Genomic DNA, 23,083 nt, shown 5'->3' with positions numbered 1-23,083 from the left:
CTGAGCAAGCATAGAAGTACCTGGCCTGCTGCACTGAAATGTATTTAAGTGTTTAACATCCATTACGAATGATAATATATTAAAACTATTGTTCATCACAGTAAGCTATTTGAAAAATCTTTCCACCCAATACACCCCTCGATAATCATCAATCCTTGGTGTGAAAGAGCAATGGAAGTTATAGGCCTACTGCTGCATTGGCCTGTAGGCTATGAGTTCCATGCGCTCATTTCTTTAGCCACCAATGGATCACGCTGTATCAATGTGTCCATATGGCAGAGGCTGGTGATCTCGCATTAGTTGACTTTTACCTTTTTATCATTTTCATTTCTATTTTTATAATTAAACACATGACAATGATTTTGATAATCAAAAACGTTATTATTGAAATTAAACTGTTCCGTGAAAATGTGCATATGAAAATTCTAAACTGGCACGCAAAACTAGAGAAACGGAAGGATAAATTGTACGTTTCCCCAAACTTGAAACTCACACTCCGCCGATGAAGTCTTTATAAAAAGAATTGCCTCCATGTTTCCATGGTGGGATTTTGCCTATTGGCTACTTTGAAGCAAGGTAAGACATGCCTCATAATATGATAATAATATGAAATAAAACATTCAGGTTTCAAACAATTATGTTTTCAAAATGCATACTGCCTCCAGCTCACATTGTAAAGTGGTGAGTGACGTGCTGATAGCCTGTTGCCTGCACTTGATTGGGGGATGGGAGGTGCGCTTCAATTACAAGTTGATAAATAAAAATAGTAGATATTTTTAATTGTGCACCAAAACTGTTTTTAACCCACAATTGCATTTAGAATTTTTGCACAATGAATGGGCTTATAAAAGCACCTGTTTTACTCCAGCAGCAACCAGCTGAGGAGCTTCAGGAGAAATCTCTCTCAAAATAGGCTCTGTATCCTGTGCGCGTGTGATAGTTGTGTTGGATAAATAAGATACATGATGACTAATGAAAATACACACAGGCCAATTTATACTGAACAAAAATGTAAACGCACATGTAAAAGGTTGGTCCCATGTTTCATAGGCTGAAATAAAAGATCCCTGAAATGTTCCATACGCACAAAAAGCTTCTTTCTCTCAAATTCTGTGCACATCCCTGTTAGTGAACATTTATCCTTTGCCTGACAGGTATGGCATATCAAGAAGCTGATTTAGGTTTTACCCAATTGTCTCACTAATTTCTAGACCTTGTCTCATCGCTGCAACTCCTCAATGGGCTCGGGAGAGGCGAAGGTCGAGACACGCATCCTCCGAAACATGACACGACTAGCTGCCTACTTCTTAACACACTGCTTGCTTAACCCGGAAATCAGTCGCACCAATGTGTCAGAGGAAACACCATTCAACTGACTACAGTCATCAGCTCTCAGGCACCCAGACTGCCACAAGGAATCGCTAGAGCAATTGAGAAATCCACGAATTGTGGACAAATTCTTTGTTTGATTGAAAGCATACGGCTTTCAAAAAAACTAAGAATTGTTTTGATTTATTGAAAGCATATGGCTTTCAATAAAACAAATAATTGTTCAACAATTCGTAGATTTCTCAATTGCTCTTCGACTGACAACGGAACAGAGCTAGCAGTGCACAATGACACGTCACATGACCCGTTTTTTTCTCCTCATTTTTCCAGTTCTAGACTGCACGGAGAGGGAGAAGGTAAACTCCACCTAACTGGTTTCAATGTATGGAATCACTTGGGAAATGTTGGATTTTAGGTAAACTTCCTATTTAAGGGTTAAGTGTAGGCACTCCTTCCGAATGGTTAACTTCTCCAGGGTAGGGGGCAGCATTTGGAATTTTGGATGAAAAGCGTGCCCAAATTAAACTGTCTTCTACTCAGGACCAGAAGATAGGATATGCATAAAATTGGTATATTTGGATAGAAAACACTTGAATGTTTCCAAAACTGTTAAAATAGTGTCTGTGAGTATAACATAACTGATTTGGCAGGTGAAAACCTGAGAAAAATCCATTCAGGAAGTAGGATTTCTTTGTTGTTGTAGTTTTCTATTCAATGCCATTACAGTATCCATTGACTTAGGACTCAAATTGCAGTTCATATGCTTTCCACTAGATGTCAACAGTCTTTAGAAATTGTTTCAGGCTTGTATTCTGAAAAATGAGGGAGTAAGAGCAGTCTGAATGAGTGGACCCTGCTGTGTCACAGAGCTTTGTCATGCGCGCGACCGAGAGAGTGCCTTTCTTGTTTACCTTTTATATTGACGACGTTATTGTCCGATTGAAATATTATCGATTATTTAGGCTAAAAACAACCTGAAGATTGATTATGAACATCGTTTGAAATGTTTCTTCGAACTTTACGGATACTATTTGGATTTTGTGTCTGCCTGTTGTGACTGCATTTGAGCCTGTGGATTACTGAAGAAGACACGCGAACAAAACTGAGGTTTTCGAACAAAAGGAACATTTATTGAATAAATGAATGTCTTCTGAGTGCAACCATATGAAGATCATCAAATGTAAGTGATTAATTTTATCTCTATTTCTGACTTGTGTAACTCTTATACTTGGCTGGTTACTGTTTGTAATGATTTGTCTGCTGGGCTATGTTCTCAAATAATCGTAAGGTATGCTTTCGCCATAAAGCATTTTTTAAATCTGACACCGTGGTTGGATTCACAAGAAGTTAATCTTTAAAGCTATGTAAAATAGTTGTATCTTTTCTGAATTATTATAACGAGTATTTCTGTATTTGAATTTGGTGCTCTGCAATCTCACTGGATGTTGGCCAGGTGGGACACATACCCTAGAGAAGCTAAGGTATGGGTGAACGTTTGGGATAGGGTTAAAACATAAAATAAAATAAACAGTGTCCACCACTGGGATCAAACACACAACCTTCTGATCCAGAGTTATTGGATAGGGCTATAACAAAAAACTGTGTCCACCATGCATGATCCAGAGTCATGGGATTACACCCATCCACCATCCCTGCCCACAACACCCTAGCAAAACCCAAGTCTACTTGATGGTAATAGGGCCAACTGTTTCCCTTAGTGGCCGGTTTTGAAGGCATTTGCTGAACTCCTAATGCATAGACGTCCAATTTCGAAGTCAATATTGAACAATCTCGCTGTGTAAACAATGATGTCCTAGTACATCGCTATTATGCACCCTACTTTTTTTCCACTAAAATAACAGTCTGGTCTGTGTTTGAGGGGTTCACCTACTGAAGTAGGGATTCACACCATAACATATCTTATTTTGTACAGTCCTAAATGCATAGCACAACATTGTTTTGCTGCCCAAACTCAAGTTGACTAGGCTACATTATAGAAATCAGATACCATTTGTATTGTACACTTTCTTGACAGCCAAATAACGTTATGCGATGCAGTATTATAACAAGCATATTATACCCCTATACCTATATTTGCTGTGGCATGCCTGAAATATGTCAAATAGTTGACATGGAAGCTATAGCCAAACCCTAACTTTGAGTTAGTGTGGCTATCTTGTTCGTAATCAAAGTTTTGCACACATTTCGAATCTAAAAACATTCGCCACGTGTACAAATATCATAAATGAATTATCGGCTTTCTCAGCCGCGAGTGTCAAGCAAAGATCCACCCCCTAGGTTAAGCTAGGTAGCTATCAAGCTAAAGTTAACAAGCAAAGCTAGCTAGCTAACTTCATTGAAAAATAGGTAATCCATGTAACTTTTCTTTTCACAAGACAGTACAGCGTTACATTGTTGAATCACTTACCACAAAATCAGCAATGTGACCAGAGACCAGTTTATCTGTGCCAATAAAAACCTATTTAAGTATTTACGCAACTGATAGCACACCGCTACAGTGCTTACATTGGTTTCTGTGGATTGAGGAAGTTTACAATCCAAGTGGAATTTTGTTATTGTATAACTTTTGTCCACCAGGGAGCAGTCGATTATTAGCTCAACTAAATCATTCATAAACATCAATACACATCCCACGAATGTTGAGAAAAGAGAAGGAACTGAATTGAATGTAGGAATGTAAAGAAACACACGGAAACACACCCTTCTGTTATAGATTAGGGCCGTTTGCAGGTGGAAATGTAGCCAGAATTGATGGCAAGTTAACTGCTGAACTTTAAAAAAAATATATATATATTTAACCTTTATTTAACTAGGCAAATCAGTTAAGAACCAATTCTAGGCCAGCCTAGGAACGACATAGTTTGTTTACCAACGTATTACCGATTAAATCTCTTCATTTTGAAATCAGGTTAAACATTGAAGACTATAGTATTTTAAAATGAGTATGACTAAGTGTATAAAATCTTCATGTAGATGTTTATGATGAGTTGTGCACTTCCACTCCTCCCGCTGCGATTACACTCCACCACAGGAGGTGGCAGTATTTTTGCATGTTCAGTGCGGCTGCTGTTGTACGTAAAGGCATTTTCTTGTTGGTTGGTGAATGACTGGGATGTGCTGAAACACATCAGACGGGTTGTTATAAAGGAGTTTTTAACACAATGAGTTCAATAGGAACTGGGGTAAGTTTGATAGCTAAGATACTGCTCGTTATACATTTGTATGCTACCAAACGAAAGGTTTGGTTAACTTTTTAGCACCGGCTCATTCTTGGACAAGTTAGCAACAAAGTTAGCCAACTTGCTAACTGTGGCTGCTCTGTGGTAGTTTTAGGTTTTACAGTAGTAGATAACCAATAACACATTCAATTACGTCATTCGTTTAAGATCTATAATCATATGTAGAGTGAAACGCATTTTACATTGGTTACTGCTACCTACCCAAGTAACGTTAGTTATTTCACTACAGAACTAGCAAGCTAACTAGTTGTCATGCCTGCTGACTCACTTGTACGGCAGCTTGCTAGCTAAATTAGCAATGCTGGTTGAACTAAATCGAAATTGAAACAAATTCAACCAAATGGTGTTGGGTATTGGTTGCTCTCCTATCACTAAACAAATGTTTTATTTCACCACTGGGTAAATGGAATTTCACAACATGATATTTACAAGTTCTTTAATCTTTTAAAAAGCTAGAAAGACGCGCTGGCACCTGTAATGTAAAAATGGGATTACTCAAATTGTAATGTCACAAGTACAGTAAAATGTCTTAATTACAAACTCAAAACCCAACAGTGCAATACTCAATAACAATATATTACTAGAAAAAAGGCACACGAGGAATATTAAATATGAGATACGCAATGAAGTAAGTAATTAAGCATACTATATACAGGAAATATTTAAGTCAGTTCCAGTACCATGTGCCGGGATACTGGAGTGATGGAGGTATATATGTATAGGGACAAGGCAACAGGATATAAGAGAGTAGCAGCATATTGCAGGTGTGTGAATGAGTGTGTAGGGCCCTGTGAGTGTGCATAGACGGTGCAAAATATTGAAATAAAAGGTAAATCAAGATACAAGGTTAACACGGTCAGTGTAGCTATTTTATCAGTTGTCTTGCTTGTGGATAGAAGCTGTTCAAGAGCCTGTTGGTGTCAGATTTGATGCACCGGTACCTCTTGCAGTGAGGCAGCAAAGAAAATAGACTATGGCTTGGGTGGTTGGGGTCTTTGAGGATTTTCCAGGCCTTCTTTTCACACTCCCTGATATAGAGGTCCCCGGTGGTAGGGAGCTCAGCACCAGTGATGTACTGGGCTGTCCGCATAATCCTCTAGCGCCATACCAAGTAGGGATGCAGCCAGTCAATATGATCTCCCTAGTACAGCTGTAAAACATTTCCAGGAGGGCCCATACCAAACTTATTCAACCTCCTGAGGGGGAAGTGGCACTGTCGCGCCGCCTTCATGACTGTGTTTGGACCATTTTTAAGTCTTTAGTGATTTGGACACAGAGGTACTTGGAAGTTTACTACCTGCTCCACTACCGCACTGTCGATGGGGGCGTGCCCCCCTCCCTCCCTCCCTTGTTTCCTGTAGTCCATGATCAGCTCCTTGGTCTTGCTGACATTGAGGGAGAGGTTGTTGCTTCGGCACCCCACTGACCTCCTCCCTGTAGGCTGACTCATCGTCGCCGGTGATCAGGCCTACCACCATGTCGGCAGCAAACTTGATGATGGTGTTGGAGTCGTGCGTGGCCACACAGTCGTGGGTTAACATTCAGGCCTATCATGAAGCTACTTCCATGGTTTTTGCTAGCTAATATTTTGAAAATTGACACCCTTGAGTTTGGTTAGATTGATGTAAAGGTATGAAGCCTGGCAGTTCCTGTCAATCACTATGTTATCTCAACAGCGGTGGCCTTCAAAATATAACATCTAAAACTCTTTCCTTTTCTAGTATGACTTGTCTGCCTCCACCTTTTCACCTGATGGAAGGGTATTCCAGGTGGAATATGCCATGAAGGCAGTAGAAAACAGCAGGTATATTATCCTTCCCTGTTTGAGTGTTTTCAATGCAGTACCCACATGATGGAAAATAACCCAAGTGTCTCAATTTGTTGGTTCTTGTTCTTTCTCCTTACAGCACAGCAATTGGGATCCGATGCAAGGATGGGGTTGTGTTCGGTGTTGAGAAATTGATTCTCTCCAAACTTTATGAACAAGGCTCAAACAAGCGCATCTTCAATGTTGACCGTCACGTAGGAATGGTATGTATTCATCCAGACCACATCCATAGTGTAATTACAGGTAGAATGTTGACCAACAACTGATGCGCACATAACCAAAAAAACAGATGGGTTGTCTTATAAACAAAGGATTATTTGACAACATGTAAGCTATATTTCTGAGCTTGTCTGCAAATCTTTATTGAAAACATATAAACATTTACTTAATGCACTTGTTTTGTTACAGTTATTGGTTGGCTAGCTGGCTAACCCTAGCTACATTAGCATATTTTTTTTATATATTTTTTTATTTCACCTTTATTTAACCAGGTAGGCTAGTTGAGAACAGGTTCTCATTTGCAACTGCGACCTGGCCAAGATAAAGCATAGCAGAGTGAACAGACAACACAGAGTTACACATGGAGTAAACAATTAACAAGTCAATAACACAGTAGAGAAAAAAAAAAAAGGGGGGGGGTCTATATACAATGTGTGCAAAAGGCATGAGGAGGTAGGCGAATAATTACAATATTGCAGATTAACACTGGAGTGATAAATGATCAGATGATCATGTACAGGTAGAGATATTTGTGTGCAAAAGAGCAGAAAAGTAAATAAATAAAAACTGTGGGGATGAGGTAGGTGAAAATGGGTGGGCTATTTACCAATAGATTATGTACAGCTGCAGCGATCGGTTAGCTGCTCAGATAGCTGATGTTTGAAGTTGGTGAGGGAGATAAGTCTCCAACTTCAGCGATTTTTGCAATTGTTCCAGTCACAGGCAGCAGAGTACTGGAACGAAAGGCGGCCGAATGAGGTGTTGGCTTTGGGGATGCTCAATGAGATACACCTGCTGGAGCGCGTGCTACGGATGGGTGTTGCCATCGTGACCAGTGAGCTGAGATAAGGCGGAGCTTTGCCTAGCATGGCCTTGTAGATGACCTGGAGCCAGTGGGTCTGGCGACGAATATGTAGCGAGGGCCAGCCGACTAGAGCATACAAGTCGCAGTGGTGGGTAGTATAAGGTGCTTTAGTGACAAAACGGATGGCACTGTGATAAACTGCATCCAGTTTGCTGAGAAGAGTGTTGGAAGCCATTTTGTAGATGACATCGCCGAAGTCGAGGATCGGTAGGATAGTCAGTTTTACTAGGGTAAGCTTGGCAGCGTGAGTGAAGGAGGCTTTGTTGCGGAATAGAAAGCCGACTCTTGATTTGATTTTCGATTGGAGATGTTTGATATGGGTCTGGAAGGAGAGTTTGCAGTCTAGCCAGACACCTAGGTACTTATAGGTGTCCACATATTCAAGGTCGGAACCATCCAGTGTGGTGATGCTAGTCGGGCAAGCGGGTGCAGGCAGCGATCGGTTGAAAAGCATGCATTTGGTTTTACTAGCATTTAAGAGCAGTTGGAGGCCACGGAAGGAGTGTTGTATGGCATTGAAGCTCGATTGGAGGTTAGATAGCACAGTGTCCAGTGACGGGCCAAAAGTGTATAGAATGGTGTCGTCTGCATAGAGGTGGATCAGGGAATCGCCCGCAGCAAGAGCAACATCATTGATATACACAGAGAAAAGAGTCGGCCCGAGAATTGAACCCTGTGGCACCCCCATAGAGACTGCCAGAGGACCGGACAACATGCCCTCCGATTTGACACACTGAACTCTGTCTGCAAAGTAATTGGTGAACCAGGCAAGGCAGTCATCCGAAAAGCCGAGGCTACTGAGTCTGCCGATAAGAATATGGTGATTGACAGAGTCGAAAGCCTTGGCGAGGTCGATGACGACGGCTGCACAGTACTGTCTTTTATCGATGGCGGTTATGATGTCGTTTAGTACCTTGAGTGTGGCTGAGGTGCACCCGTGACCGGCTCGGAAACCAGATTGCATAGCGGAGAAGGTACGGTGGGATTCGAGATGGTCAATGACCTGTTTGTTGACTTGGCTTTCGAAGACCTTAGATAGGCAGGGCAGAATGGATATAGGTCTGTAACAGTTTGGGTCCAGGGTGTCTCCCCCTTTGAAGAGGGGGATGACTGCGGCAGCATTCCAATCCTTGGGGATCTCAGACGATATGAGAGAGAGGTTGAACAGGCTGGTAATAGGGGTTGCGACAATGGCGGCTGATAGTTTCAGAAATAGAGGGTCCAGATTGTCAAGCCCAGCTGATTTATACGGGTCCAGGTTTTGCAGCTCTTTCAGAACATCTGCTATCTGGATTTGGGTAAAGGAGAACCTGGAGAGGCTTGGGCGAGGAGCTGCGGGGGGGCCGGAGCTGTTGGCCGAGGTAGGAGTAGCCAGGCGGAAGGCATGGCCAGCCGTTGAGAAATGCTTGTTGAAGTTTTCGATAATCATGGATTTGTCGGTGGTGACCGTGTTCCCTAGCCTCAGTGCAGTGGGCAGCTGGGAGGAGGTGCTCTTGTTCTCCATGGACTTCACAGTGTCCCAGAACTTTTTGGAGTTGGAGCTACAGGATGCAAACTTCTGCAAACGTGTATTGGTTCCTGACTTCCCTGAACAGTTGCATATCGCGGGGACTGTTCGATGCTATTGCAGTCCGCCACAGGATGTTTTTGTGCTGGTCGAGGGCAGTCAGGTCTGGAGTGAACCAAGGGCTGTATCTGTTCTTAGTTCTGCATTTTTTGAACGACAAGCGACTAAACACTTCAAAACAGGAGATGGTATCAAGAACAAAATACAGCTAGCTGAAACAAGCCTTCTACAATTAACCACACACCAGCTTCTAGTCAATGTTGCTAGCTATCTGACTGATCAGAGTGACAATAATACACAGACCTTTACCTCTGGGCATTTGCATTGACGTTGTCAACCCCATATATTAATCTCGAAAGATCTTAAGAGGGGGACTGAATTCTGCTGATCATTAAGAAAAACTGGATTTGGGTATTGGGGATGTGGTTGGGTGTGATATGTTTGGCCCTCTTGACTCATGGTAGAAAAATTTCACTCAAAATAGTCAGAATGAATCTAAGAAATCAAGAAATCTGTAATAAATTGAAGTTTTTGTCAATGGTCTTAGTTGTGCAATTTTACATCTAGCTAAAAGTATTTGGTGCAGTATCTCTAGTTAAATGTGCATGAAAACTACCTAGTACTGCAATCCTGACACTATCGACGCGGCCGCTGCTTCCCTTATTTCTGACAACATTTCTACAACTTCAGAAAGCTGTCAAACTAGCTACACGCGGTTTATCATTGCCCAAAATCGCAAACTATTTTAATCTGTTTGTCAATGAAGCTAGCTAGTAGCACATTGAGCAGGCAGGCCACGTTAACTAAATCCACTTATCAAGTCACTGGCGAGTGGCATAAGTGCTTCGGTGCCATTTTTACAACTTTCTCACTATTACCGAGGTGTGAGTCTGGAGGTTTGCGTGTGTCTGTGTGGCGCTCTGTGATGGAGCAGTGACTGTCTGAGGAACGGGCTATCGTACTGTAGTGACATGGGCTGGATAGAATCAGTCTGTCTTTAGAACTGGTAATAATTGCTTATTTGCCCTGCAAAATAATAGAACAATATTATTTATATAATAAAGCTGTGATTGAGACTTTCATTGTTGTTATTTTTGAAAGCAACAACTTTAGGAGAAAATCTACGTAGGCTAGAATATTTGGGAAATAACGCTGTAGATGTCCTGGAGGGCAGGCAGTGTGCCCCCGGTGATGCGTTGGGCTGACCACACGCACCACCCTCTGGAGAGGCGGTTGTGTCCGGTGCTGTAGCCGTACCAGGCAGCGATGCAGTCCAACAGGATGCTCTCAATGGCGCACCTGTAGATGTTTGCGAGGGTCTTTGGTCCTACCAAGCTGAATTGTTCAGCATTCTGAGGTTGAAGAGGCGCTGTTGCGCTTCACTACACTGTCTGTGTGGATGGGTTATTTCAGTTTGTCAGTGATGGGCATGCAGATAAACTTGATGCTTTTCACCCTCCACTGCTACCCACGTGGATGGGGGTGTGCTGTCTCCTGAAGTCCACAATCATCTCCTTCATTTTTTCCTGGCACCACTCCGCCCACACCACTTCCCAATGGATCTGTTGGGGTGGTATGCAAATTGTAGTGGGTCTAGGGTGTCGGGTAAGGTGGATGTTTGATCCTTAACTAGCCTCTCAAAGCACTTCATGATGACAAAAATGGGGACTACAGACTGGGATAGGGAGAGATTGAATATGTCCGTGAACACTCCAGACAGCTGGTCTGCACATAATCTAAGGATGTGGCTATGGATGCCGTTTGGGCCGGCAGCCTTGCGAGGCTTAACACGGTTAAATCTCTTCACGTCGGCCGCGGAGAACGAGAGCTCGCAGGAGCGAAGGAAGTAGCAGAATGGAGGCGTGATTGGATTTGCCATAGGGGGGGCAGGGGAGTAGCAGTGGTCAAGATTTCTTGATGAGCGAGTTGCGCAGGCGATGTTACATTTTCCTCGTATTTGGTTTTAGGGGCGGTGGTACGAACATAGGATCCAATTCAGGAATGTCTCATTTGTGGTCAAAATGCTGGTGAGTGACTGCTGATCTAATATCCAAAAGTTATTTTCGGCTATAGGTAATAATGCTAGAAATGTTCTGAGCAAATAATACGAAATAACACACACAAAATACTGCGAAGTTACCTAGGAACAGGGTGACCATATCTGTTGGCGCCATGTCTGTTGGAGCCTATCGAATAGAAACACAAGATGGTTAAGGAGTATCCATTATAAAAATAAAATAAAACCACGAATAGGTTTAGGCTATAGCCCATGCATCCAACAGAGGGAGATAGATTTTCTGACTGGACATTTTGGGGTGCTTTGGTATAATTTCTCGCTTTGTCTAGCCTACATTCCTCTCTTGCGTTCTGTATAACATTTTTATTGAAATAGACTAATTACTCTTAATGTCACTTGTGTGCTGCGAGACTGTTCTTTACTGTGGGGCGCCAGTCAAGTTCAAATAGGCTAAACCATTGTGTGTCACATCACAACGTCGTCACAATCTACGAATGCTGTCAATCATCGTAAATAGGCGATGCTATTGTAATAGCACTCAACCTTACTTTCAACACAACATTGTCTTATCTAAACAAGTATGAGGCGCTGTGTAATGTGGGCAGGTCTGTCTAGTTTCTGCCGTACGATTGAATAGAGTTGCAGAGCAAGGAAAAGGACTAATTCAAAGTCTCCGAGCGTGCACCGCTAGCAATTTCACACCGGTTACATAGGATGATCGAAATGGATCTAGGAATGGAACAGCTTCCATAAATCTCGCAAATCTCTTGTTTTGGAAGGTACTGACTTTGTGACAAATTATGCTGTTAACACTTTGTAGTCAATTTCTACAGTTGTGTCAATGTTTGACTAATATCGAATATCAATGCAACAGACAGTTTTCAACCAGAGTTTTTTTGGGTTCATCCGTTTTTAAAGCAGTTCATCTCATAGAAAGGGCGAATAACATTTGAACCTGCCTTTAACTCATTAAAATGAGACTTGATTATACAACGTTGCCACGAGCACCACAGATATTGCAGATAAGCGCAATGCACTCTATCTGGTATGGCCAAGAATGTTTCATTCTGCTGCCACACTCTTAGCTGTTGTGGAAGTCGTCCCGATTCTGCTGTTTACTTTGTGCATTGCTGAATCTCCCTTTAACTTTCTTACCCATAGGCAGTGGCTGGACTACTGGCTGATGCTCGATCCCTTTCTGAGGTGGCCAGAGAGGAGGCCTCCAACTTCAGATCCAACTATGGACACAACATCCCACTGAAGGTAAAAAAATAAAAAATAAAAATTATGTTGCTATTCATCAGTGTTTCCCTCAAACTCTTCCTCGGTTACCCTGTCAGTTCCACATATTTGATATTTATTTTACCTTTATTTAACTAGGCAAGTCAGTTAAGAACAAATTCTTATTTTCAATGACGGCCTAGGAACTGTGGGTTAACTACCTGTTCAGGGGCAGAACAACCGATTTGTACCTTGTCAGCTCGGGGGTTTGAACTTTCAACCTTCCGGTTACTAGTCTAACGCTCTAACCACTAGGCTACCCTGCCGCCCCATATATTCCATTACAGGACTACCACGCCTGATTCAACTGGTTAACTGTGACTATGCTAACCTATTTTGGTGACATTCTGAATTGCTTTGTCCCTAAATCCTATGGACAGTCATATTCTTTGAATTGCATATAATCTCTCTTTACAGTATCTCTCAGAGAGAGTGGCCATGTACGTTCATGCCTACACACTATACAGTGCCGTGCGGCCGTTTGGATGCAGCTTCATCTTGGGCTCTTACGATCAAGATGATGGTCCTCAGCTGTACATGGTTGATCCCTCTGGAATCTCATTTGTGAGTTAGGTTTTGGGTGTTTATCACTAAACTAACTGTTGTCTAATGTCATTAACTTACTGTTGTCACACTACACTCTTAGGGCTGGTTTCCCGAATCACGATTAAGACTAGTCTAGGAGTAAGGGGCATTCTCAATGGAGATTTTACAATGAGCATGTGGTTTACTCCTTGACTAGGTTTAATCTGGGTCTGGGAAAATTGCCATTTAAAGGCCCCAGTGCAGTCAAAAATGTGTATATATAAAACACTGGAAAATCAAAAATGTGTATATATAAAACACCGGAAAATCACATTTCCACACAGGTTAGAATAATATTGTGAAAATTATAATGCCCTTTTAGTGTAAGAGCTGATTGAAAAGACTGCATGAGCTTTCAGCACGTTTTGGTGTTATTGAGTTTTGGCCTACCATGGTGACTTCACCATGCATTAAATTAGTGAATAGACCAATAAGAAAGGGTTCAAAACCTTTCTACCAATAAGTTAGTATTCCGTTTTTCCCTCCCCAGACAGGCCTAGCAAAATTCTTGCTTGAGAAATTTAATTTTTTACCATTATAATTGAAAGTACTTCATTGTTACCCAGAAATTATTTAAATAGTAAGATTAAAAAGATTGACCTTTTAAGGTGTTTGGAAATTTGCAATGTATTCTCAGAAGGGAATGTTTGTTTTACCATCTCTATATGTCGCCATGCAGCCTCAAAGTGATGTGAAATGTGTAACATTGTTGTGAAAATGTTCAAGATGGCCACTGAAATGTTTGTTTTATTAAGGGTTACTGGGGATGTGCTATTGGAAAAGCCAAGCAAGCCGCCAAGACCGAAATTGAAAAGCTTCAGGTAAGAATATTAATTTAGCCAAGTTGTCCAATTTAAAAAAACATGGGAATATCTTCATTGTTTATCTTTGTATGTCATTGACATCAACAGATGAAAGACATGACCTGCAGGGAGTTGGTAAAAGAGGTGGCCAAAATGTAAGTGTTTTTTATTTTATTAAAGGAATACACCTACTGTTGCTCATTCTCATAAATAGCCTTCAATCAAGGCACTGTGTATTACTCATATGTACTGTTGTATTTTTGGTTTTGTAGAATCTACATTGTACACGATGAAGTGAAAGACAAAGCGTTCGAGTTGGAACTCAGCTGGGTTGGAGAAGGTAATGCAGCTTTCTCTTATATACACTGTGTACAAAACAGACACCTGCTCTTTCCATGACAGACTGTCCAGGTAAAAGCTATGATCCCTTATTGATGTCACTTGTTAAATCCACTTCAATCAGTGTAGATGAAGGGGAGGAGACAGGTTAAAGAAGGATTTTTTTTAAAGCCTTGAGACAATTGAGACCAGGATTGTGTGCCATTCAGATGGTAAATGGGAAAGACGGATGATTTAAGTGCCTTTGAACGGGTTATGGTAGGTGCCAGGTGCACCAGTTTCTGCCAAGAACTGCAACGCTGCTGGATTTAACGCTCAACAGGTTCCCGTTTGTAACAAGAATGGTCCACCACACAAAGGACAATTCAGCCAACTTGACACAACTGTGTGAAGCATTGGAGTCAACATGTGCCAGCATCCCTGTGGAATGTTTCGAGACCCTGTAGAGTCCATGTCCTGATGGCAATTAAGTATATTTTCAAAACATATACTTAATTGTTTGAAACCTGAACATTTTACTACATGAGGCATGTCTTACCTGGCTTCAAAGTAGCCTAGCCAAAATCAGACCATATCTGTGAAAGCAATTATTTTATATAAACTTCCTTTCGTTGTCCAGTAACCAAAGGCACACTTCTAGTCATATTAGCAACCCATGCTAGTAGTTGCATATTCAACCACCCCTCTTTCTAAATTTGCTGCACTTGTGTGAAGAAATAATGGTTCATCAACATTAAGCTAAACGTTCTGATCTGTTGAGTCACTCATTCCTTTTCCCCCTCTATTTTCTTTTATGTAGCCTATGCCTATTGGTTGTGTGAATTTGGGACCTATCGTCCCACAACTGTCCCAGAGTCTGTTTTGGAATAGGCTATTTCTTTCTCAAAAAGCTGACCAATAGAATAGGTCAACTTTTCTACTATGGGGGATAGCAGATTGAGATAGGCTAGTGATTTTGCTGTTTGTTACTGGTCTTGTTGGCTGAGGAAAAGTACATGTGGACAGGTATTCTAACATCAAAGTGCGCGTCAGAATTTGGTAAGATGGAATTGTTGCATCTTGACTTGCATGTTCTGTTAATATGAATGACCATAATCGAAATGTCATTCTGGGCACCGTGGGTGGATGCCCTAATCAGGTTATGCACCCAATCCAAAAGGGTCTGGTAAATTTCTTAAATGTCCGCTAAATTAAAAATTATGCCGGTCAAATGTCCGGCGCCTCATTTTTCTAACGGAAACCCTGGCGTAAGCAGTGTTCCACTCAAATCTGAAAGTTAACCCAGCTCATAACAAAGTGATGTATTGCATGCATGTGCAGTCATGGCCAGCTACGTGACGGGCCATCGCCCGATCCAGTCAAGTCAATGTTGTGCATAACTTATGACCTTCATTTCCCTTCACCAGTGACAAATGGAAAGCACGAGCTGGTTCCTAAAGACATCAGGGTGGAGGCAGAGAAGTATGCTAAGGTATGTACCATGACCACCAGCTTGTTGCATGGCATTTCTGTGACCTGGGTTCAAAACAGTACCTTCAAAGTATTCTTTCCACATTTTATGGTTACAATGTAAAATGGAATAAATTGAGTGTGTCATTGGCCTACACCCAATACCCCATAATCAGTCTAAGTATTCAACACCTTTTATGACGAGCCTAAATAAGTTAAGTAAAAATGTGTTTAACTCACATGATAAGTTGCATGGACGCACTCTGTGTGCAATAATGGTGTTTAACATATATTTTTTGAATGACTTCCTCATCTCTATACCGTACACATACAATTATCTGTAAGGTTGAGCACTGAATTTCAAACAGATTCAACCACAAAGACCAGGGAGGTTTTCCAATGCCTTGCAAACAAGGGTAGATGGGTAAAAAAAAAAGCAGACATTGAATATATCCCTTTTGAGCATGGTGAAGTAGTTGATTATACTTTGGATGGTGTATCAATACACCCAGTCACTAGAATGATACTGGCGTCCTTCCGTTAACTCAGTAGCCGGAGAGGAAGGAAACTGCTCAGGGATTTCAACATGAGGCCAATGGTGACTTTAAAACAGTTAGTTTATTGGCTGTGATGGAAGAACTGAGGATGGATACACAACATTGTAATTACTCCACAATACTATGCTAATTAACAGAGCAAAGAAATTAACTTCATGTCCTGAATAGAATGCGTTATGTTTGGGGAAAATCCAGCAGTGATCAACAACTAACTTAAGAGTTTGAATTTAAAAAGGAATAATCTGCCAATATTGTACAAACCAGGTGTGTAAAGCTCTTAGAGACTTATCCAGAAAGAATCACTTTCTGAAGGCACTGTATGTCTATGGATCGTACTCGGGTTTCCTGTGCGCCACAAGACTGTTAGCCTTCTGAGCTAAATCCTAGGTTTTAGCCCAGGGAGCTAACTAGTCTTCAGGTCCCAGGCAAGGTTACTCATCACACGAGCGTGGTTCACTAAACCACCATTATACAGGATCTGTTAGTGTTGCACGGCGTACCGAAACTATAATAAGAAAAACGGTTGGGTATTAGAAGTGAAAGGAACAAATTCTATCAAATGTCTCGTGTTTGAAAATGAGCTAAATGTGTTAAACTAATTAGAAAATATGATACATTTGGACAAACGATTACAAGACTATAACAGAATGCATCAGTGTTTGTATTCCCTGCAGCTTTCTGAAGAAGCATCGGCACAGGAATGCCTGTCTGGGTGTGCATATGTTGACCACTTTGTGTAGCCGTTAGAAGGGTTGGGTACGTTACTTTCTAGATGTAGTCAGTTAGTTACAAGTTACCTGTACAAAATTGTAATCAGTAACATAACTTAATGCAGAATGTAATCTGCTTACTTTCCCCTTAAGAGGCATTAGACGAAGACAAAAATGAATGACCAATATTGCAGGATAAATAAATGTTAGTTTACATTTTCACAGCACTGTATTTGACCCCTTTCTAATTTTCTCCACATTTTTGATACTGGATGTTATCAGATCTTCAACCAAAACCTAATATTAGATAAAGGGAACCTGAGTGAACAAGTAAGAACAATGACATACTTATTTCATAAACAAAGTTAAGCAACATCCAATGCCCGTGTGGAAAATTGATTTCCCCCTTACACTTAACTGGTTGTCACCTTTAGCTGAAATGACTCCAACCAAATGCGTCCTGTAGTAGTTGTTGATCAGTGTCTCACATCGCAGTAGAGGTATTTTGGCCCACTCTTCCATGCAGAACTGCTTTAACTTAGTGACATTTGTGGGGTTTCAAGCATGAACTGCCCCTTTCAAGTCCTGCCACATCTCAATTGGGATTAGGTTTGGACTTTGACTAGGCCATTCCAAAACTTTAAATGTGTTGCTTTTTAGACATTTTCATGTAGACTTGATTGTGTGTGTTGGATCATTGTCTTGCTGCATGACACTGCTGCGCTTCAGCTCACAGACGGATGGCCTGTCATTCTCCTGTAAAATTCTGATACAGACCACCACCATGCTTGACCTTTGGTATAAGGTTCTTACTGTGGAATGTAGTTTGGTTTTCGCCAGGCATACTGGGACCCATGTTGTCAAAGTTATACTTTTGACTCATCTGTCCATAGAACATTCTTCCAAGAGTCTTAATGATCATCCAGGTGCTTTTTGGCTAACTTGAGTCAACTTCTTGTATATGACGTGGTTCCTGTTGTGTCTGGCGAAATTCAAACACATCCTATGGATTATTATTAGTTTATCAGCATGAATTCAATTGCTCAATAAAAGCCCCACTCTGGGTCTTTTAAAATTGAACATTTTTTCTTACGGTATGGAGCACAATACCACAGAGGAGTTTAGAAGTGAACTCCCTCACTTGCATTCCATAGGCTGGGATCTGCAGCTGTTGCAAGAGTGCATTTCCCCCTGGTTATCCACTGGTCACAAAAAAGTGATTGATAGGCAATTTAAACTTCAATTCAACCATTATTGGGTTGAACAGCCATCCACAATCCGTAAGGCGCAAATAGCTTAAAGAGAGAGCAGCAGTATGATTCACATCAATGCAATATGTAGATGCCAATAATAAGTTATCCATATCGCCCGAATTCTACACCACTGCTGTTGTCCATACCTCATAGCGTTTATTCAAGTTGAATAATATTTTGATGCCGACAGTAGCCGTAACATTTGAAGACATGGCTTGGACTGTAGCCTACGAAAGTCTATTCCTGCTCATTTCCCATGAGCCATCAAATACATTTTGTGTGTCATCATAGTGGTCTCTGACTTGTGGTCAGGCTCGCTCAGGTGGGGGGAAAACGTACACCTTTTTTTCAATGCTGATTTGAATGTCATTGAGAAAACAAAGGTGTCAACTTTTTCACAAACATCCTTTAATCTAGTTTTTCAAAAGTATCTGATTACAAAAAAAATCTGGTAACGGGTTATTTTTTTTGGTCATTATTAACCATGTTTTCATGCGACATTGTGGGATGTTTTTGTCGGTAAAATTGTGATGGCAGTGGGAATTCCTTTATGTGCAAATATTGATAGAATAACCATCATATCGAAGTAAGCATGGAGTCACGCGATGTTATGGGGTGTGGTCCTCCCACTACAACTAGGGAAACCATGCAATTTATTAGGCTACAGATGAAAAACTATGAACATCACAGGGTGGTAAGTGCATAGTGATCTGGATGCTCCTTTCCAATAAACATCGTGGGTCTGATTCTGGTGACAGACGCTTAACTGCTGTTTTACAAATGCAAGTATTCTCGCTCTTTTAATTCTCGCTCTTAATCTCGTGTACAGTCGTGGCCAAAAGTTTTGAGAATGACAAATATAAATTTTCCCAAAGTCTGCTGCCTCAGTTGGCAATTTGCATATATTACAGAATGTTATGAAGAGTGATCAGATGAATTGCAATTAATTGCAAAGTCCCTCTTTGCCATGCATCCCCCAAAAAACATTTCCACAGCATTTCAGCCCTGCCACAAAAGGACCAGCTGACATGTCAGTGATTTTCTCGTTAACACAGGTGTGAGTGTTGACGAGGACAAGGCTGGAAATCACTCTGTCATGATGATTGAGTTCGAATAACAGACTGGATGCTTCAAAAGGAGGGTGGTGCTTGGAATCATTGTTCTTCCTCTGTCAACCACAGTTACCTGCAAGGAAACGCGTACCGTCATCATTGCTTTGCACAAAGGGCTTCACAGGCAAGGATATTGCTGCCAGTAAGATTGCACCTAAATCAACCATTTATCAGATCATCAAGAACTTCAAGGAGAGTGGTTCAATTGTTGTGAAGACGGCTTCAGAGTAAAGAAAGTCCAGCAAGCGCCAGGACCGTCTCCTAAAGTTGATTCAGCTGCGGGATCGGGGCACCACCAGTACAGAGCATGCTCAGGAATGGCAGCAGGCAGGTGTGAGCGCATCTGCACGCACAGTGAGGCGAAGACTTTTGGAGGATGGCCTGGTGTCAAGAAGGGCAGCAAAGAGGCCATTTCTCTCCAGGAAAAACATCAGGGACAGACTGATATTCTGCAAAAGGTACAGGGATTGGACTGTTGAGGACTGGGGTAAAGTAATTTTCTCTGATGAATCCACTTTCCGATTGTTTGGGGCATCCGGACAAGCTTTCCCCCCCCAGAGAAGACAAGGTGAGCGCTACCATCTGCCCTGTGTCATGCCAACAGTAAAGCATCCTGAGACCATTCATTTGTGGGGTTGCTTCTCAGCCAATGGAGTGGGCTCACTCACAATTTTGCCTAACACAGCCATGAATAAAGAATGGTACCAAGATATCCTCCGAGAGCAACTTCTCACAACCATCCAGGAACAGTTTGGTGACGAACAATGCCTTTTCCAGCATGATGGAGCACCTTGCCATAAGGCAAAGGTGATAACTAAGTGGCTCGGGGAACAAAACATTGACATTTTGGGTCCATGGCCAGGAAACTCCGCAGACCTTAATCCCATTGAGAACTTGTGGTCAATCCTCAAGAGGCGGTTAGACAAACAGAAACTCACAAATTCTGACAACTCCAAGCATTGAATATGCAAGAATGGGCTGCCATCAGTCAGGATGTGGCCCAGTAGTTAATTGACAGCATGCCAGGGCGGATTGCAGAGGTCTTGAAAAAGAAGGGTCAACACTGCAAATATTGACTCTTTGCATGTAATTTTCAATAAAATCTTTGACACTTATGAAATGCTTGTAATTATTCTATTCCATAGTAACATCTGACAAATATCTAAAGACACCGAAGCAGCAAGCTTTGTGGAAATGAATTTGTCATTCTGAAATCTTTTGGCCACGACTGTAGACTAGCCTAACGTTACCCGTCTGGATCTACGAGCTGTTGGCTACAGCGCACGTCCTAAAACCAGATTTGCAATTTAACCCAAGTTTGTGACAACTATCGGTAGAGTTGAAAATGCGATGGAAACGCATTTCACTTTTCGATATTTATTTAGTGAAATAATCTTTTACAAGAAGTACAATGTGTGCACTACCTCAACCACACACTGATTTTATCCGCAACATGTCCATGTGGTGGAAACGTGCACATTTTTCTTTGGATTTTAGAATATTTGCATCTAAATCGATCGCCAATTGGATGGAAACCTAGCTAGTTACATTTAATGTTACGTTCGCATATGTTACGTTCGCATGATGATAGTAATAAGTCTTCAGGCAGATGGAAAGGCTTTCGCAAAAATCTTCTCAATTATAGTGCATTCAGAAAATATTCAGACCCCTGGACTTTTTCCACATTTTGTTACGTTACAGCCTTATTCTAAAATTGATTACATTGTTTTCCCCCCTCAATCGACACACAATACCCCATAATGACAAAGCAAAAATAGTTTGACATTCTTTTAAAAATGTTAATAAAAATAAACTGACATTTACATAAGTATTCAGACACCCTACTCAGTAATTTGTTGAAGCACCATTGACAGCGAGTACAGCTTCGAGTCTTCTTGGGTATGACGCTACAAGCTTGGCACATCTGTATTTGGGGAGTTTCTCCCATTCTTCTCTACAGATCCTCTCAAGCTCTGTCAGGTTGGATGAGAGTCGCTGCACAGCTATTTTCAGGTCTCTCCAGAGATGTTCAATCGGGTTCAAGGCCAGGCTCTGGCTGTGCCCCTCAAGGACATTAAGAGACTTGTCCCGAAGCCACTCCTGCTTTCTCTTGGCTGTGTGTCCAGGGTCGTTGTCCTGCTGGAAGGTGAACCCCCCCCCAGTCTGCTGGCTTGAGCGCTCTGGAGCAGGTTTTTATCAAGGATCTCTCTGTATTTTGCGATGTTCATCTTTCCCTCAATCCTGACTAGTCTCCCAGTCCCTTCCCCTAAAAAACATCCCACAGCATGATGCTGCCAGCACCATGCGTCACTGTAGGTTTGGTGCCAGGTTTCCTAAAAATGTGATGCTTGGCATTCAGGCCAAAGAGTTCAATCTTGGTGTCATTAGACCAGACAATCTTGTTTCTCATGGTCGGAGTCTTTTAGGTGCTTATTGGCAAATTCCAAGCGGGCTGTCATGGGGTCTGAATACATATGTAAAAAAAAATTTTTTTGTGCAAAAATGCTAAACCTGTTTTCACTTTGTCATTATGGCATACTGTGTGTGCATTGAGGGGGAACATAAATTAATCAATTTTAGAATAAGACCATAACGTAACAAAATGTGGAAAAAGTAAAGGGGTCTGGGTTTGACTATCGTGATATTAAATCTGGTATTGAAGTCATTTCTGCTATCGTGGTAACATTAGTCTGTCTTTCTGGTGTCTGATTCACAATGCTTCTTGCTTCCACCATAGGATTCTTTGGAGGAGGAGGATGACTCTGAAGAAGACAACATGTAAACTTAATTCTGCGGTTTCTTCACTTGTCACACACACCTACTGACAGGACAGCTCTACAAGAAACGGACGGAAATTATTTTGTATGTGTTGGACCATTAATGTCATTTCTTTCCCATTTGGTTTGATGGATTACACAGCTTTGAAATAAGTGGATGTGCACTGTTTATACTAAAAGCATCTTTGACCATTAAAAGAAAGGGTCTGTCAAGTCAAGGGTCTGCCTTAGTCATGTTATTTTTTGCCAATGTATTAGAGGTCGACCGACTATTGGAGGACCAGAAAAGCAGATACCGATTAATCGGACGATTTAATATTTTTTTTAAATTGATTTGTAATAATCAATTACAACAATACTGAATGAACACTTAATATAATACATCAATTTAGCCTCACGTAAATCATGCAAAAACAGTGTTGGAGAAGAAAGTGCAATATGTGCTATGTAAGAAAGCTAGCGTTTCAGTTCCTTGCTCAGAACATGAACATATGAAAGCTGGTGGTTCCTTTTAACCGGAGTCTTCAATATTCCCAGGTAAGACGTTTTAGGTTGTAGTTACTATAGGAATTATAGGACTATTTCCCTCTATACCATTTATATTTCATTAACCTTTGACTATTGGATGTTCTTATTGGCACTTTATTGCCAGTGTAACACTATAGCTTCCGTCCCTCTCCTCGCTCTTCCCTGGGCTCGAACCAGCAACACAACAACAGCCACCATCGAAGCAGCGTTACCCTTGCAGAGCAAGGGGAAGAACTACTAGAAGGCTCAGAGCGAGTGAAGTTTGAAACTCTATTAGCGCAAATGCTTGACGCACAATGAAAAGCTGCTGGCAAAACACACGAAAGTGCTGTTTGAATGAATGTTTAGGCGTATGCTTCTGCCTACCACCGCTCAGTCAACTTAGATACTTGTATGCTTAGTCAGATTATATGCAACGCAGGACACGCTAGATAATATCTAGTAATATAATCAACCATGTGCAGTTAACTAGTGATAATGATTGTTTTTTATAAGATAAGTTTAATGCTAGCTAGCATTAAGAGAGAGAGGCAGGTCGTTATTGCGTTGGGCTAGTTAACTGTAAGGTTGCAAGATTGATTTCCCCGAGCTGACAAGATGGAAA

At 41.4% G+C, this 23,083-nt stretch overlaps 2 protein-coding genes across 4 annotated transcripts in view; one reads left to right on the top strand and one right to left on the bottom strand.

Moving 5' to 3' along the window:
* The window catches only part of mipol1 (mirror-image polydactyly 1), a 73,284-nt gene extending 69,306 nt beyond the window's left edge, over positions 1–3,978 (bottom strand). For all 3 annotated transcript variants that reach the window (XM_029687732.2, XM_029687733.2, XM_029687734.2), the window contains exon 1: positions 3,758–3,978. In XM_029687732.2, coding sequence (XP_029543592.2) covers positions 3,758–3,969 — 212 coding nt within the window. In that variant the 5' untranslated portion in view covers positions 3,970–3,978. The remainder of the gene's footprint in view (positions 1–3,757) is intronic.
* Positions 3,979–4,424: 446 nt separating this feature from the next.
* On the top strand, positions 4,425–22,169 carry psma3 (proteasome 20S subunit alpha 3). The gene is made up of 10 exons (XM_029687731.2): positions 4,425–4,532; positions 6,311–6,393; positions 6,497–6,620; positions 12,247–12,348; positions 12,784–12,930; positions 13,707–13,772; positions 13,863–13,909; positions 14,027–14,094; positions 15,500–15,564; positions 21,912–22,169. The coding sequence occupies exons 1-10, from the start codon at positions 4,512–4,514 to the stop codon at positions 21,954–21,956; spliced, it is 768 nt and encodes a 255-aa protein (XP_029543591.1). The 5' UTR covers positions 4,425–4,511; the 3' UTR covers positions 21,957–22,169.
* The last annotated feature ends 914 nt before the right edge of the window (positions 22,170–23,083 follow it).

This window comes from Oncorhynchus nerka, linkage group LG18 (genome assembly GCF_034236695.1).
Source record: "Oncorhynchus nerka isolate Pitt River linkage group LG18, Oner_Uvic_2.0, whole genome shotgun sequence".
In the NCBI taxonomy this organism is placed as follows: Eukaryota; Metazoa; Chordata; class Actinopteri; order Salmoniformes; family Salmonidae; genus Oncorhynchus; species Oncorhynchus nerka.
This window is presented reverse-complemented; position numbering and strand designations above follow the sequence as displayed.